This window comes from Poecile atricapillus, chromosome W, assembly GCF_030490865.1.
Source record: "Poecile atricapillus isolate bPoeAtr1 chromosome W, bPoeAtr1.hap1, whole genome shotgun sequence".
NCBI classification, from domain to species: Eukaryota; Metazoa; Chordata; class Aves; order Passeriformes; family Paridae; genus Poecile; species Poecile atricapillus.
In genome coordinates this window covers 9,050,748-9,067,817 of record NC_081288.1, presented here as the reverse complement: position 1 = coordinate 9,067,817, position 17,070 = coordinate 9,050,748, and the positions used below count along the sequence as shown (strand labels likewise).

Genomic DNA, 17,070 nt, shown 5'->3' with positions numbered 1-17,070 from the left:
AGGTTTTCACCCTCCTTGTTCCAATTACGCTGCCTGTCTCAGGCCCTAATTAGCTAGCTGAAAATTTCCCTATATAGGCAAGATCTGAGCTTAGGCACTTCCCTCATCAGCCTCTCCCTCCTGTCAGCCTGTGAGGCAGCCAGAGCCTGGCAGGGTGCAGGGTAGTCCTACCATCTCCCTGAGAGGTCCCAGGGCTTGGGAAGACCCCAATCAACCATCGACAGAAAGACCAACACACAGATCTTCCCTGAAGGACTCATTTGTGGAGAAAAAAAAAAAAAATAAAAAGCTGAAGTGGCTGTGGATGCATCTGGTACCTTCACTGTCCTGCAGCCTCCTGTACTGACTGAACTGGGAGGCCTGAGAGCGCTGGAGCCGTGCAGAAATTTTGTCACAAATAGTGGAAGGTAGAGATGCAAATGTCCCTGATTCACTTTCCTTCACTACGGAAGTCCTCTTAAGTCAGGGCTGCTCTCTCCCTTTCAGGCATGTCAGAAAGGCTTTGCCCTCAGTATTCTTACAAGACAGTTTAAGCAAAAGTTTTTAAGCAGATACCTTGAAATCTGAAACAAACTCCAATACTGGTCCCACCTCAAGAGAAACAGGCTCCCTTGCCAATATTTCTCTCCCCATTTCCTTCTCTCACTTTGTCCTGCTTTCCCAATATTTGCAGAGGTATTGAATTGTGAGTTATAAAGTTTGAAGGAAAGGAAAAACCACAATCAAACCCACCAGCAGGTCATCAACTACAACCAGACTGAGTGAACAAACTAAAAGCCAGGTATCATATTTACATTAGTGTACATACAGGTAATTCAGTGTGGTGCCATTCCTCCCTCATCACCCCATGTGGGACAGATTGAAACAGACAAGTTTTGCCATTGCTTTCACTAGGGCCAGGATTTCATCTGGATAAAAACCCATGCTATAAAATTGTAAATCAACTGCACATCAAGGATGGAGTAGTTGTCACTATCACTGCAACTTTAAACAAGACACTTACTTTTAATATGGCTTGAATTGAAGCCAGGGAGTAATAGAGCTAAATCTGTGTGCAATGCTTTTCCACTTACTTTTTTCTCAAGTAATATGTATCCAATTGAGCAACAATAACAAAGGAGAACCACACATGTACTCTTGCAAAACATACTTAGAGCATTTAGTAATTTTCAATAGAAAAATAAGACGTGACAGATGGATTTGAGAAAGTTGGGTTGACAAGATTTACTCATGTGGAGGCAAAAATCAGGGTTGTTTTATGAAAAAAATCTGCAAATCAAGGAATTGTTAATGGAAACTCTCATTTGGCTTATTAGTTTATATTTAAAGGTCCCATCTCTGTTTGTGCTGTTACCGCCCCATACAGAGGACAGCAAAAGAAAATACAAAACAATAAATGATACAAGAAATCCATCTGGACTTAAGGCTGTATTTATTGTTTTAAACTTTGCACACTCAACTTGATCACCATCTTTCTGAGAACTCTGCTCAATAGGAGTTTCCTGAACAGAATCTGTGACCTGGTGACACAATATAGAGACCTACAACTGACATCAGAATTGAAGACAATGAGATTAGAAAAAAACCACAACAAACAGAAAAAAAAAAAAAAAAGGCAAGAATAAAGCCCCCTACACTCTTTAAGGAAAGATTCTTATACTTTTGATATATCAACAATGACATTTCTTGTTACTCTACAACAAGGACACAAAGGCTTTGAAGGACACAAAAAGGAGGAGCTCAGTGGTTGAAGAACTCAACTGAGCTTTCTGTTTTATGGCTGGTTTTACCACATTTAGGCTATGATCCAGCACTTAGTGACTTCAATGAACTTTGGATCAGGCTTTAAATCATATTAATTCCTTTTGACTGAAATAAGGAGATGAGTATCATCTGAGTAAAACCTTTCCAATCCATGTACAAAGATGAAAATGCTTCGAAACTTTATAAAGTACAGAGCAAAACCCAGAAGCTACTGAACAGGAGCTCTACCAGAGATTTCAGATGGACAAGGATTTCCCTACTGCTCTTCTCAAATTTCCTTTCTTTAATATGCCAGCAGAATCAAGGTGATGTAAACCAAATAACCAAAACTCTGCTTCACAATAAGCAGATTTCAGATCACAGATGTGGCCTTAATGTATACATTTATACACTTTCTCTGCCGTTTCCTATCCATACCATGCCCGTAGGATGCTTCTAATCTTCTGCAAGACTGAACAACAAGAAGTTAAGAGGAAGTAAGAACAGGAGCTCACCAAAACTTCTGTCCAGCAACTGGAGAAATGGCAGAACTAATACTAGGCCTTTTGAAAGCAAGTGACCATAGGAAATCAAGGTCGGCAGGATTTAACCCTTCATGACTCATTTTGCCAACTTTTAAAGCAAATGCCTGAGCTTTTTAACTATGTTTGACATCTAATTAGTTGAGACAAACTAGAAGTTAAAATACATCCTTGATTTTCTTTTGAAATAAAGCACCAACAATTAGCTCCAAGGTATTTGTTTAGACAAACAACAAGCACATGTTTTAAAAGAAAGCACAGTGATGGTCACAGAAAAGTGAAGTCACCTGGGTCGTTCTTTTCACCCTGCATGTTTGGGGGTTCTTTGTCAATATCATAAGTTTATTTTATTCAACCACATCTGTTCATAGAGATGAGAAATGGGTAAGTAACTGAGCAGCTTCTTTTTCTACTTGCAAGCAGTTTAAATAGAGATGAATCACTTGGTATCACATAGTCACATGGCGGTGAAGTATATCCAGAGAGATAAGTATTAGCACGTGAGGTATTCTGTCAGTGCCTAAAAGATGTATTTTCAATACCCACAGCTTTTAAGGATGTTCCTACGCAAGGTGTTAACATTGATCTGTGCACTGAGTACTGTGCTGGAAACAAAATTTGTGTGGAAAAGAACCAGCTGATAAGGCTTAAGTCTTCCCTGACTAATAACGATACCCCCATACCTGGGGATCAGTGCAGCAGCAGCCTCCTATTGACCTGGCTAAGCATTTACACCGGTACTTAACATGAAGCATGTGAGCAGGCTGATCTGATTTTTAGAGTTACACATATTTGAAGTCAAATATATGAATCAAAGGCTACAGTGTGAATTCCTGTAAGTCTTCAGACTTCAACTTGCTTTGGATTAAGTACACATGTACTGTCTTCACTAGATAGGAAACAGGATTGCTCACCATTTGAATTCATTTTTGCTGCACAACGATCCACCAAGTATAAAAGTTTTGGTGTTCAGCTCGTTTCCTGTTTTGCTCATATAGAACTCACCATATAGGAAAATTCGATATCTGATATTTTAAAAGATGAAAATTAGACTCTTTATCCCAGCAAGAGCAGAACTGGAAAACAACCAATCGGCAGAGTAGCAAAATATTTTTCAAAGGGTCCACAGATACAGCACCAATGGGCTGGAAAAATCCCAAAAAAACCAAGAGAAAAATGAGAAAAGAAAAAAGGAAAACCACCATCAGTCACATTTGGCAAGTCTTTGAAATTAGTTTCTGTGCATTTAGCCAGTATGAGCAGGGGTAGCAGACTTGAGCCACAGATAAACTTTAAAAGGGTGAAAAAAAATAAACAACAATTAATTAGCCATTAAACCCCTTTCCAGGTTATTTTTATAGCATTTATGCCTCTATATACTAATCTGAGTATCAGTAAAATTGTAGAAGTTTGGATGCAATTAAGAGTTTTTTAATGAGTTTTTGGCATGACATACAGTTATTGTAGAAGCTCTCTTTAGACTCAGTTACTCAAAATAATCGATTTTGTGTTAAATACAATTTTTTTTCTCATTAACGGACTCCAAACCCCTTAAATTGTTCTTTTCATTCATAGATTTTCAAGTTTAAATACACACAAATATGCACATATGTGTTCTTTAAGAAAACCTAGCACATGCATTGATTTCACAGAGCATCCAAGTTTTGCAGGTGCTTAATTCTTTATTTCATCTGGAGTGTGAAAATGACGCTTGCCCTGTATCAGAGAGGACTTTCCCCCCCTCTCAATTGCAGCATGACAAAGATGAAAAAAGAAGGGAAAACATATTTCTACTGGCAAGAGATGTACTGACACTAAGCTGTAAACTGAGATTGACATCTATGACCAGGCATGCACACACATGTTCTCTTTTTCCCCTCTGTAGAAGCAGTGTGTTATTTCTCCTCTCTCCTTTCAGAACCGTAGCTGCAGCTCCTTCTCTCAGCCATCAATAATCTGAGAATTATGAGGAGGCAGCTCTTCAGAGAGATGTGTATGCACCTAGGTGTATAGCTCTCCGTTTAAAAAAACACTCTACAGCTCTTACATTTTCAACTTCTTTCCCAGTTGTACATTCTCCAGATTTGATGAATTCTTCTGAAAATGTACTTAGTGTGGAACTATGCTGATAAAGAGAAGAGCCTGCCTACTTCACTGTTCTCCTTTAATACTGGCACTATTATACAAAAGTTAATTACTGACAACTGCAGTGTGAGTGGCATTACACAATTTCAAACATAAACGTAATCTCACAGCTCTCTTTCTTCAGTTACACCTTCCCTGTGATCTCTAATGACACACATCAGACTACACCGAAAACAACCCCGGTTCAAATACATCGCACTGCATTAAACATCCATACGCAGCATTTTCTGGTGCCTAGCAGTCCTCACCTCCTTTTCTGGACTGATCTGTTCCTTTCAGTTTATAGTTTCTTGGCAAACCCACCATCTACTGCTTATGTTAGGCATCTGATTGTCAGATTTGTACAAACTGAATATTCATGACTTGAAAATTAACCACTTCATGACTAAAATATAAAATAAAATAAAATAAATATATAAATCTTTATCCATTCCAGAACTGGAATTGTGGTTGCACTGCATGCCCAGCACGAGGGAGGTGAGCTGGGTGGCCACACGCGACTCATCGTTTCGAAGAGTAAAGTCCGGTGAAATAGCACAAGACTGCAAAATGCTCTAACAGTGATCGGCACGATCCGGAGTCCTCGTCTGCAATCGCAACTAACTCTTCTTTGTCTGGGTTTAAACTGCCTGGTACCGCAGCACGGAGAGGCTTTTTAAGTAAATGTTTTCAGAAATTTCTCTTAATGTCAATTTCCCCTTTGGAAGATAAGGAAAAGCAGTGAGGAAGGTGAGGAGGGAGGGAGCGACGGGGCAAGGGGAAAAGAGGTTCGGAGGAAAACCGAGATTAAGAGAGAACAACAGACTTACCTTTATACGATAATTTAAGCCTCGGCACATTATTCTTCACATGCTGGCAGTTGACTCTTCCTGCTAGTAATACTCCCAAGGAAAGCAAGGCAATCCCCCTGAGCCAGCCCATGCTGCAGCAGCCACTGTAGGGTCCCCGCCAGCCGCAGCCGTGGCGCTCTCCGTCCTGCCGGGCGCCGCCGGGGAACTTCAGGCAACCTGGGGAGCGGAGGTAACAGGTGATGGGGGTGGGCTCCGCTCCGCGCCCGCCGCGCCCCGCCGCCGCTGCCGCTGCCGCCCCGGCCCCCCGCTCGCCGCCGCCGCCGGGGCAACCTGAAGCCGCTGTGGCTCACGCACACGCCGCGGGCCGGAAAGGGAGGCAGCCCCCGGGCGCGGGCGGCGTGCGGCGGGGGGGCGGCATGCTGCGGGCGGCGGCGGCGGCGCGGGCCGGGGGCAGGGGCCGGGCCGGGCCGGGCCGGGCCGGGGCGGGCCCCGCTCCGCTCCGCTCCCCGCGGCGGGCGGGTCCCGGCGGCGGGGGCGGCCCCGCGCTCCGCCAGCCGCGGGGACACCGGCGCTGCCCGCGCTCCCGGAGCGCCTGACAATGGGAACGCCGGCAGAACCCCCCCTTCCCTTCCCCGGCTGTCACAGCACATGCAAGGAGCTAAAAAAAAAAAAAAAAAAAAGGGGAAAAAAAAAAAAAAAAAAAAAAAAAAAGAACACATCGCGGCAGAGATGAGAGAACAGAAACCTCCGCTCCGCCGCGCTCGGGGAAGGCACGGAGCTAGACATTTCACCAGCTGTTTCGTGTCATTGTCCAGGTTGTAGGGGTTGGTGTTGCTTGGTTTGGGTTTCTTGGGGTTTGTTTGGTTGGTTGTTCGGGGTTTTTGGGTTTTTTTAAACCATTTTGCAGTTCTAATCAAAAGATGCACGTCCCACTTTAAAAACAACAACAGCACAACACAACCCACGACGTTACCACCCACATAAATAACAGCTCCTGCCCATAGCGTAATCCTCTTCGGGTTATTCCCAGTTAAAAACAAGTAACAAAGTCTCCCATCAGCATAACTTTACCGCTGAAGCCTTTAAAGCCTTGTTAGGGAAGGTTGCTGTAACCCTCCCTCCTTCCCCACCTCCAGCACTACTCCAATTCAGGAAAAGAAATTCCTAGTAAAGCCCACTTCAACAATCAGTTCAAGACATGGACAGGTCTGTAGGGGCTCATAAATTACACAGGAATATTCTCTGAAGTGCTCTTTTAAGTTGAAAGTGTTACAAACCTTCCAATTTCTAGGACTGCAGGTTTATTGTAATATATTTTTGTTCAATGAAACTAGATAAAGTTGTGGGTTTTTTTGTTTGTTTAGACAAAAGGAAACACAAAATCCCCAGAGGTCTTTAAGGAGGTGTAAATACAAACATGTAAGCAAACTCAAGCTCTCCCCTCCCACATATCTGAACAAACCCCTTCTTGCGAGTGATGGTTTATTAAAATCTCCATGCTGTGCTGAACGTCACTGTAATGTGTATTTTGGAATGTAATGTCTTACACAGGTATGTACCCTGTGTTACATTCCGAATGCAGTATTGGCAGAAGTGCTGGTAAACGACCTTTGTAAAACATTTGCATCGTCAAAGTAGTGTGATGACCCCTCTGTATTTCATTCTATGGTTTTCCAGAGCATGAGAGCGCTTTGTGGTGACAGAGCCTGTGGCATTGCAGTGAGAGTATTTTCCTTCCTTTTACCACTATTTACTGTGGTTTAAAAACTAGTTATCTAGTCCCTCTGATGGTGACCACACTACACGCTGAATTACACAAACACAGAATCTCTCTTCTGTGTTCAGACTTAGCTACTAAACCAGCATTCAGGAAATAGTTTTCAATTTAGAAGTGAAGTTCATAGTTGAAAAAGCGGGTGTCAGTATGGTTCTAATTAAAATGTAAAGACTCGTGCAGAACAAGGCTTGGTACTATGGTAAAACAAGGGCGAAAATTCTGTCATTGCTGCTTTCATTGCTTGATATTCACACACCAGTGGAAAAGAAGGGGCTTTTTCCCTCTCCTTTTTAACAAATTCTTCTGCTTCCTGAGCTTGATTCATTAATCCTGTGGCATTGTATCTGCCAGATTCAGCAATTCTATTGATCAGCATCATTGTTAAGAAAAGAAAATAAAAAAATAATGTTGATTTTGGTCATTCCCACACTTGTTATCCTGAGCATTTTCATGCTCCAGGCAGTGGATTAGAGCTCCAAAATGACAAGAGACGCCTGTCTGTTTTCCATGGATTACTTGCTACAGACATTCACTCTGCAAAGGAATTCATGTCACTTTGAGATTATTTGGAGAATTGGCCTAATGAATTATCCTTTTGTATTGAGCACACAATTAGAAACAAAACACAAAAGATGCACCATATTCAGGACTTTATAAAGCACATCATTTTACAATAATGTTGTTACACTCAATTTACTTCTAGTTGCATAAAGCAGGCACAGCTACTTCTTTTTTTTTTCTCATAAGAAGATAGCACAAAGCTAAAAACCTATCTTTCTCATGTTGAATGAAACTGTAACACTCCAGACTATTTTACATCAATCAAATAAACGTACCATGTCCCCAGTCAATATATATTTTCCCCAGAAAACGTATGGACTAGATACAACGAATACTAACTTATCCAAGGTTGCATCTGAGAAATATAATACGGCATTATTTAAGGAGAGATGAGACTTTTTGCATCCTTCATGTGAACAACCACTCACTTTTTGCCTTCCTCTGTGAAATATGACAGTCCAAAAACATAGAAAAGGGTAAAACCTGATCCTTCTGCTATTTAGCTCTAAGTAGTGCTAATCAGCTAGTCAGGAGAGCATATGCTACACCCCCTTATAAGGAGAGGGGCAATGGCAGCACTTCAGTGGTGCTTGAAGAGGCTTTATATCTCAAAGGCACCCTTTGCCATATGGTGCTTCTGCCAAGGCAAAACTGGGCTCTGCTTGGAAGGAGTGATTTGGCCAAAGCTCTTACAGCCAGTGCCAGAAACGTCAACTCTGGAAATTTAGGGTGGTCAACAACTCACTTGCAAATAACAATCTATTCACCTTTTTTTCTTTGGTCTTTTGAAAGAGATCTAGCTGCTGAATTTAGAGAGACGCAAAAAAGTAAAATCCAAACTTTCTCAGTTCTTCAGATGTTCTTCTTATCACCTGAAAAAATGAAGACCGCAGGTATTAGCTTAATGAATTTTTCCATTATTGGGAAGCAAGTTCAAAAGGAATAACAGTTCTTCTGCATCTTTTCCCATATTTGTTGCAGATTTTATTTTCTGTAATGGTATTTATAAGACATTCTATATAGTGTTTTATGTTTCAAGCCCCAGATAGGCCCTTGTGGGCTCTGTTTAACATTTCTGGTCTCATGCTGTGTTGCATTATGATTTGGAGGTTTTTTATGCCACCTTCCAATATGTGCAGCAACTTCACATTGATAGATCTCACAAAAAGTTATACTTGGATGGTTCTGGGCTTTCACTGTTGACCATCCATGCAGAATTACTCTAACAATCACTTACAAGTTGGCATCATTTGGTACTTCTCATTAACTCAGAAATAGTATTACTTGACTCATGATTACTTCAAACCTTGCTGCTTCCTTTGATTTTTATGCTTAGCAGCTCTTGAAAGCTTAACTGCTCTAAGAAAGTCGTTAGTGTGCTTTAAAAACGTACTTCTGTTTTCAGGATTGTTTCCTGTGTTCTGGATGAGTCATTACTTGTTTATATGGATGTGATCAAGTCCTTCTCAAAACTACACAGGAATTACCAGAATCTGGTTTTGACACTTGGTACTAATCCAGTAATCTTTGAGACAAAAATCTCTTGGGTCGAGTGTGCAATTTCTGGCTAAAAACAGAGAAAAAACCCAAAACTTTTCATTCTGCATCTGATCGCTAAAAACCGCCTTAGAGAGCACACTCATGCAGGAAATGTGAAATCTTAACTCAGATACACTCCCTACTATTTTTGTCTAGAGCAGGTGAATTGCTTGATAAGGAGAATGTTCACAGTTTTGCAAAGGGTCCCTTTGAAATTCTCCAGTTGTATGTATAATGATACTCTTAAAGTGCTTCCAAATAACTGAATCATTATTGGTCCAAAAGGAGGCTTAGTCTAGAAAACAATTTTAAGTGCATTTTTCATGTGATGTGTGAGAGACCCAGAATGCTGTGTCACAACCTAATGACTTCAGAAGCAAATCTCCTGTAAGAATATCCAGACATCATCTGCCACATTTTACTCTTATGTCACAGGCTGCCACTCTCTCATGTGGGATGCTGCAAACTCCTTGTGGAAACATTCTAGGAACATGGTGAACAAGAAAGTTTAAAAATAACCCTTTTGGGCATATGAAAGGGGTTGTTTTTCACACAGTTGCAGTGCATGCACCTGCTAATGGAGTAAAAAGAATCATCAAGTGGTGCTGGGGAAAAGCAACAATGCAGAGGAACTTTGGATTCTGGCCTCTCTCTTGAAGGAAACCTGTCATGGAGCTCTCTACCTCTGAACGTCAAATCATTTGCCTATGAAAGACAGGAATCTAAACCTGGAATCTCTTTGACATAAAGCTTATTGCTGACACAATTGTTCCCTTTTTCTCATGGAAGAAAATAAAGCAAAAAGGATGAAACCCATCAAAGGCCTGTACAGGGAAGAAAAATGCTTCTGATAGCCAGACCTGCTGAACTGAATATCAGCTATTATTTTTGCAGTGTTGATGATTATCACATTAGCTCGAGCAGTTATAAGTGTCTGTTTCCACCTGTTTTTAGGGGATTTAAAATTCTGTTGAGTGGCACTTTTTGAGTTCTGAAGCAATCACAGAGCAAAGTTATTTAAAAATGCATCAACAAAAAGAAATGTGCAGGTGTAGTGTTTAAAATTTTGTCAAACTGGAGTTGCCAAAATCACAGGCTAACATTTAGATCTGGAAATATTCTTGCTTTTGGAAGTCTAGACATGTCTTTTCCCAGCTCTCCCATGGGCTACGTTGCATTTGGTAGCCTTATTCAAATCTCCTGGATCTATATAAATCTGTAACATTTCTTATTATAGAATGTGATTGGGTTGTGAACCACACCAGTCAGTGTCTGTGTTCTCTCAATAACACTGCATCTTACCATCTTGTCATAATCAACTTTTCCTTCATTCCTCAGGAATAATGAGACTGTACTCTGTGTGATTCTAGTACTTTTGGCAGCATAATGGGATCTGTATCAGTATGATGTGTTTTATTCACAATGCATTGAGGTCTATTAAACACCTCATTAAATTCTTCAAAAATTTTCTTTGCATCCTGTTCTGTAGACAGGTTACATGCCTGTCTGAACAGCAACATTTTCAGATTGCTCTTCAAACCTAAACAAATCTTTTCTATTCCCTTGGCCTCTGCTGCCTGATGTTCATCTCAGACACAGATGTATAGCACCTGTGATATCCCAAGCCATGGTAAGAAACCCACTTTAACTGCTCAGTGCCAGGCATGTGACTCTATTAGAGTTACAAAAAGTTTATTTTCCCCAATTCCTGGTATGGGTCAGTAGCTTCTGTTTTCAATGGATTAACTCCAGGGTACTCATGCAAATTGAACAAAACTTACCAAGTCTTTTAACTTCCAGGCACAGAGACTTCTGTCCCTCTAATTGCTTACATTTATTGGCTGTTGGGCCTTCACTGAGGAAGTACTGGACATATGTTTTTTTTACAGGAGATGAGGGAAATGCAAAGAAATATTTGATGTACTAATTCTTCGGAAAAAAAAGCCAATTCAAGAGAAATCAAGGGGAAAGGAAAAGGGAAAACTGAAGAAACAGCAGCTTGTTGGGGGAAGTCTAATCAAGCTGGAAGTCTCCTCCCAAATGAACAGCTGCAGAATCACTTGCTCCTCTATCCCAACAGATTTAGTGGCTGGTGGATCTCTGAAAAGACAGATTATAAACCAGTTCTGTCCTTTTCTCCACTACTGGCTGTAAAGACAACTTGCAAAGTGTGTTGCATATAAACGCATTACACATTCAGCTACTTTGGCCTTCAAATCCAATTTTGGCTTTTATCACCAACTTTTTTTCCAAATTGGAACAACTGACAATATATAAAATATTTTCCTGCAAAAAAACTCAGCAAACCACTATGGTCAGAAAAATAAGACATAGATTAGGTCAGGATTTTCTGCTTGTCCTTGAAAGTTGTCCTATGTTCTGATTTGCATCTTTGGGCCCCTGTATAATTTTTAAGGTCTGATCCTAAGGGATTTCCTCAAGGCTGCACACTAAGACATTAGCGTGACAAGAAATTGATCCTGCATTTCTTTTGTACTATACCAACATCCACATCCTTACCTCTTCATTTGTCATAGTATGCAAGTAATTCCTGTCAACCCTAAAAGTCCCTCCTTATCACTCTGTATACAGAAAATCCCCAGTTCTATTATATCTGGGATCCATCATGGCCAACCTTTTGGCCCTAAGTAATTTTGCTTAGTAACATTTAGTGCCAACTGTCAAAGGCTTGAAAGACACAACACTATCTTTTGTGCCACCCATTCATCACAGGCCTTTAAATAGTCCAGGTGAAGTGAAGCAAACCACAAACTGATAGCGTATGCATCATCTGCTATGATCATCATTCTTTTCTGGACCTTCCTTCTATGTTTTTTTTCTTCTTGTGCTGAGTGGTTCATTAGTGTATGACAAAGAATCCAGTATATGACAAACCCAACAAAAACATAACCACCAACTGTCATCTTCATATATATTCCCTATTTGAGTATCTAGACTGGAAAACTTTTTAATGAGGATGCTTTTTGTCATAGATGAATTGCAAATCAAATTCTGCTGAACAGGGAGTGTGGGTGCAAACTGTCTTTGGAAGATCAAACAATATCACACAAACATAGGGGCTAAAGAGTCGGTTTATGGCTTCTGATTCAAAAATTGTTAGGTATTTAATCACTGCTCAGATAGCCTGTGGAAACTGGGAATGTTAAGTAAACTGTGATAACTTAGGAAAACTTGGTTGAGCTTTCAAAAATTTGACCTCTGGGAATGCTTTTAGAATCAGCAATATGTACAAAAGTGTGCTAGAAGAGGAGAGAGGGGAATTCAAAGAAAAACAAGGTCTAAGAAAGCATTAACTAACTCTCTTTTTCCCTCTCTGAATCCCCAGTGAACAGGGATTTCAGCAGGGGAGGGGAACTTTATCCCTCCTCCAGATTGCTTTTGTTACTATTTCAGAAAATCTTTACACTACATTATTTTTCTATTTGCTTTTCTGACATCAGACTTCATGATATTTTAGGCAGGTAAATACAGACATTGGAAAGGATTCCTTCTCTCTGCTGAAGTGTTGAAATCCAAAACAAAGTTAGGATGAGGCCAAACTAGTCAGTCACATAAATCTTGCTTGTGGAAATCCAAATGCAGGTTGGACACATGCACGTACATATACCATTAGAGAAATTTTCTAGAAAAATAACTGAAAACCCAGGTTGGTTTCTGTTTCTCAGAAATTCCAGAAATACTTCAAATACTTTGGTACTGTGACAATTGTACGTGCACACACACAGAATAACTACAAAAATCGTCAGGTACTAAAACAAATGTCCCTGACTCTACAATGAGGATTTTTACACCAGTACTTAGTCTTAGAGAAAGTGTAGTCAAACCCAAACCTGAACAGTTGCAGTCCCCCTTCCCTCTTTTCTCTCCAGGCTCAGAACTCTCTGGGGCATCTCACCCTGTGACTGGGGACTAACAGTAGTGGTAGAGGTGTAAAAGTGGCAAAGGAAAGGGAACATGTGGCCAGATGCAGGGAGGAACGCTGCACCAAGCCAGCCTGACACCTTATTGGAGATCGTGTGATAATGGAGACCTGCTGACACTGTGTAACATCTTTTTGCTCTCTCAGAGTCTGCTCTGTTCCCTGTAACTGAGAAGGAAAGACAAAGATGCTGCTACTGCCAGTAAATATTTCCCCCAACAGTGGAAATTCTTAATTCTGGACCAGAATTAGCTGCTTAGCATACTTAGCAACACCTTAGTGACTTGTGATCAGACTAGGAAGGAAAAAAATTGTACACTAATAAGCCAGCTTCTCTCTGCATGCAAGGTAGTTTAATTAAAAGATATGTTATATTATATCAAAATAGCCATGGAAAAAGGCCGGACTCATATAGGCCAACTATGTATCTATATATATACATATAAAGACAATACATGTTCCATACTGGTAATAGAATCTAATCAGCATAATAAGCCATTTTCATTTCCCCTGGAATTTTACAATATCTCACAGATTAATCTCTCAGGTTTTCTTTTTTGCTGTTTTTTTTTTCTTTCTTTTTAAATCTTATAACATCATGTACTAGTTTCATGAATCTCTCAGTCAAATTCTTAAATATCTTAAATATTTCCTAAGTTTTACCTACAAATTTTTAAAATTATAAATGTGTCTATAAAGGTTGCTTTTCCTCTATTTTTTTTTTATTTTCTTTTTTTTTTTTAATGTTTGTCTCTACCTTCAAGTGAAACGGAACAAAAATATGTTCATAAAGACAAAAATTCCATTGTTTATACTGATCAGCGCAGACTAGGCAGTGAGGGGGAAAAAATGGAGGCATCTGTTGAATACAAATGAAGGCAGCAGGTCAGTGTGTGAGTTCTTAGGTTCTGAAGCTACTTGTCATTTGCTTTTAGTGACTGAAACCTCACTGCTCCTCTCCCCCTCCACCACAGGACAAAGTTAACTTCACTCCAGGAAGGTTACTTGACATGAAACTGCAAAATGTCATGCATGCAAAAACTCAGTCTTTAGCCATTTGCAGCAATGTTCCATGCCAGATTTAAGTTTGCCAATGACAATGTTGTTCTAAACACACCATTTTAGCTGATAAAGAACCTTTAAACTTCTTCTGTGGTGTGGCTAATAGTGTGCCTAAGCCTAGAATTAGTGTCCTTAAAGGTTTAATTGTGGTGGTAGACCCGACTCTTAGAAGAGCTGCCTTGTGCCCAAAAGGTCTATTTTGTGCTTCAGCAACAGGGACTTTCACAATAAATTGTGAAATTTGGAAGGATAATAGGAAAAAACCAGCACTCCATACTTCAAATGGATCTTGCTTCCCATTTTTCTTCCAAAGTGTTGAATGATACATGACATCATACAATGTGTGGTAATTCTCCCTTCTCTAGAATAAATGGGTTCTATTTCTGAGAAAATGTATTAAAGACAAATTTTACTGTTACCCTGATGTCAGTCCCTAGCAAAACAATTCAAATGCAATTCCTCTGGATTCACACTGATGTAACGGAGAGCAGAATGTGGTGCTTGAAAAAACAGCTGTCACCTTATGGACAACTTATGAAATATCTTATTTGGAAACAAGTGTTCTTCTGTGCAGTTTATTTCCCTGTACTTCTTTTCTCCAGGTCATTTTTTTCTGAAGACAGTGTTTTAAAACAGAATCACTGTTGTTTCTTAAGAATTTATCTGCTTCTGCACTTATTCCCCACCTGACATCATAATCCTCTGGTTGTGATATAATAATCATTTTTACAATGACCAATTGTGATTCTACAAGCTGGGCTTAAAATCTGATCCAAGAAATGCCTTTTACTCTGATATCTTACATAACGTCATATCAAATTTTGTCTCAAGAGATAATAATTTCAACCAAGTGACATCAATTAAGTTTTCATACAAGGGAGTGGTACACTTGGTATAACTCCCTAGAGATAAATTCCTCCAGACTTTACAGTTTTATGATTTGACCTTTAAAAATATTTCCACTTTCTGCCCAATGCTTGGTGATACAAGCCTAATGATTTTGTTGAAGAAAACATTACATATACAGTTAAGTCCAGTTTCCCACGGGAGTTAAAAGTTGCAACAAACAGAAGCTCAAGGAAAGGAAAATCAAATGCAAATATATTTCTCATGAATTGTTCTATGAATTTCAGATACCATAGTGATTTATGTGAATAACTTGAAAAGCAACATCCTACTTGACAAGTGCTGAGTGAATACCCTTCTAAAGTTTGCAGTCTTATGTTTGAGGATACAGTTTCATCCTGTATTTTTGCTCTGAAATTCAGTGGTTTCTCTGTTCATCCTACCATCTTTGGCAGCTTTAACTGGAGTTATTCATGGGTTTCAAATTATGCACATGGTTTGCTGGATCTGTGCCCATGTGTGTTGAAATTTTGTAAAGAGTAGGACAGACAGCACAATCCAGAATCAGGGAGAGCCAAGTTTTCTTCTCTAGCGCACTTCAAACTTCAAGGAAGGACCTCTGGGAAAAATAGGTATCTAGGGAAGCAGGTTATCAGATGCTGCATACCTTCTTGACAGCTGATAGCACTTGAAAATTGAAGATTGTGCTTAAACTTAAGCCAGCTGACTAACTCAGCTGGATGCAGGACCAGGATTTCTAGAATCTCAAAGTTTCATGTTCAAGTAGACCATTATAATGAGATTTGAACTGTAAATTATTTTTAACAAATATTAAACTCTGGTTTGTTTAAAGGACTAGATTTCTATATATATTTTTTCCAAAACAGATATTTCTAAGGATATGACTTCTAAATTTAAATACTCTGCTTTTTGTAAGACACTGAACATACAAATGAACACGTGAAAGAAGTAAACTAATATTTTGTTAATAGTTTCTACCACAATAGTTATTTTAAAGTTGTTATTTCTCATTAAAGATCTCAGAAGTTTCCACAAGTTTTATCTTGCAAAACCAAGAGAACTCTGGCCTGTGAAGGAACTATTTTCTTCTCAGTAAGATGTCCTGCTATGTTAAAATGATCCATTTGGAGTGCCCAGCTATAGACCTGTTAAAGTAAATTTCTCTGTGCTATCATCTCCATGAAAGCCGTGTGCACACAAGATGTGTCTCACAGACCAGAAGATGGATCTCTGATGACATGAATTAGTGCATAGCATGTGTTGCTTTGGAAAACTTTGTTTCATATTGAACACTGGTTGATGATACTTTCCAGTAATATCACATTACAAAACTGATTATAAAAATACCGCAACCACATTATGGATAAAGTTATTATCCATTCTGTTTGCCACACCAATGCCTTACCATGCAAATCCATCCTAGATTTATTGACCGCAAATTATTGTATATGTGAAATAAATGAGTTGGAGAAAGAAGCATATCTTTATGGCTTTCAGCACATCTCCAGTAGAATCAGCATGAAAAATGTAAAAGCTATTTCACTAATCTCTTCCAACATTTTGTATCTGAAACAGTCGCTACCTCAAAAACTGTATTTCTTCAGTGAGCACGTTTTCAAGGCTCCTGAAACAAAGGTTTCAAGTATAGTTTAGGACAGGGATTAAGTTGTTTGCTTGTTTGTGTGTTTCCTCCTTTTTTTTAACATACTGTATAGTTCAATTACTGGAAAGGCGAAGTTTGAGACTGTTACTGTTGTTTTTGCGTGAAATTGATCTGGGCTCCATCCAGATTCTGGTCTTGTTCTTGTTAAGGCAGAGACATTCAGATGAAAATTAAGATCCTTCTAATGAAATACACTGGAGGATTAAGTTATAAGTGGCAGGACACATTACCTTATTTATCTAGTTGTGCTTGCGTGATTTGCTAGACCAGCCATTATGAGAAACGTTCCTTATGCAATCTATTTTCAAGACTATTTCCATTAAAAGTAACATGATTGAGTACACTGCTTTGCTCATAGTTGAGATATGCTCCAATGTTTATATCAAACCAATTAAACTGTGTTGTTTTAAAGCAATAAAAGTGGTTCTGTAATTGCCACA

The 17,070-nt window shown here is 39.5% G+C and overlaps 1 protein-coding gene across 1 annotated transcript in view; it reads right to left on the bottom strand.

The window, feature by feature from the left end:
- The window catches only part of LOC131592129 (semaphorin-3A), a 160,706-nt gene extending 155,049 nt beyond the window's left edge, over window positions 1–5,657 (bottom strand). The window contains exon 1 of the mRNA XM_058863413.1: window positions 5,240–5,657. Coding sequence (XP_058719396.1) covers window positions 5,240–5,351 — 112 coding nt within the window. The 5' untranslated portion in view covers window positions 5,352–5,657. The remainder of the gene's footprint in view (window positions 1–5,239) is intronic.
- Between the last annotated feature and the right edge of the window lie 11,413 nt (window positions 5,658–17,070).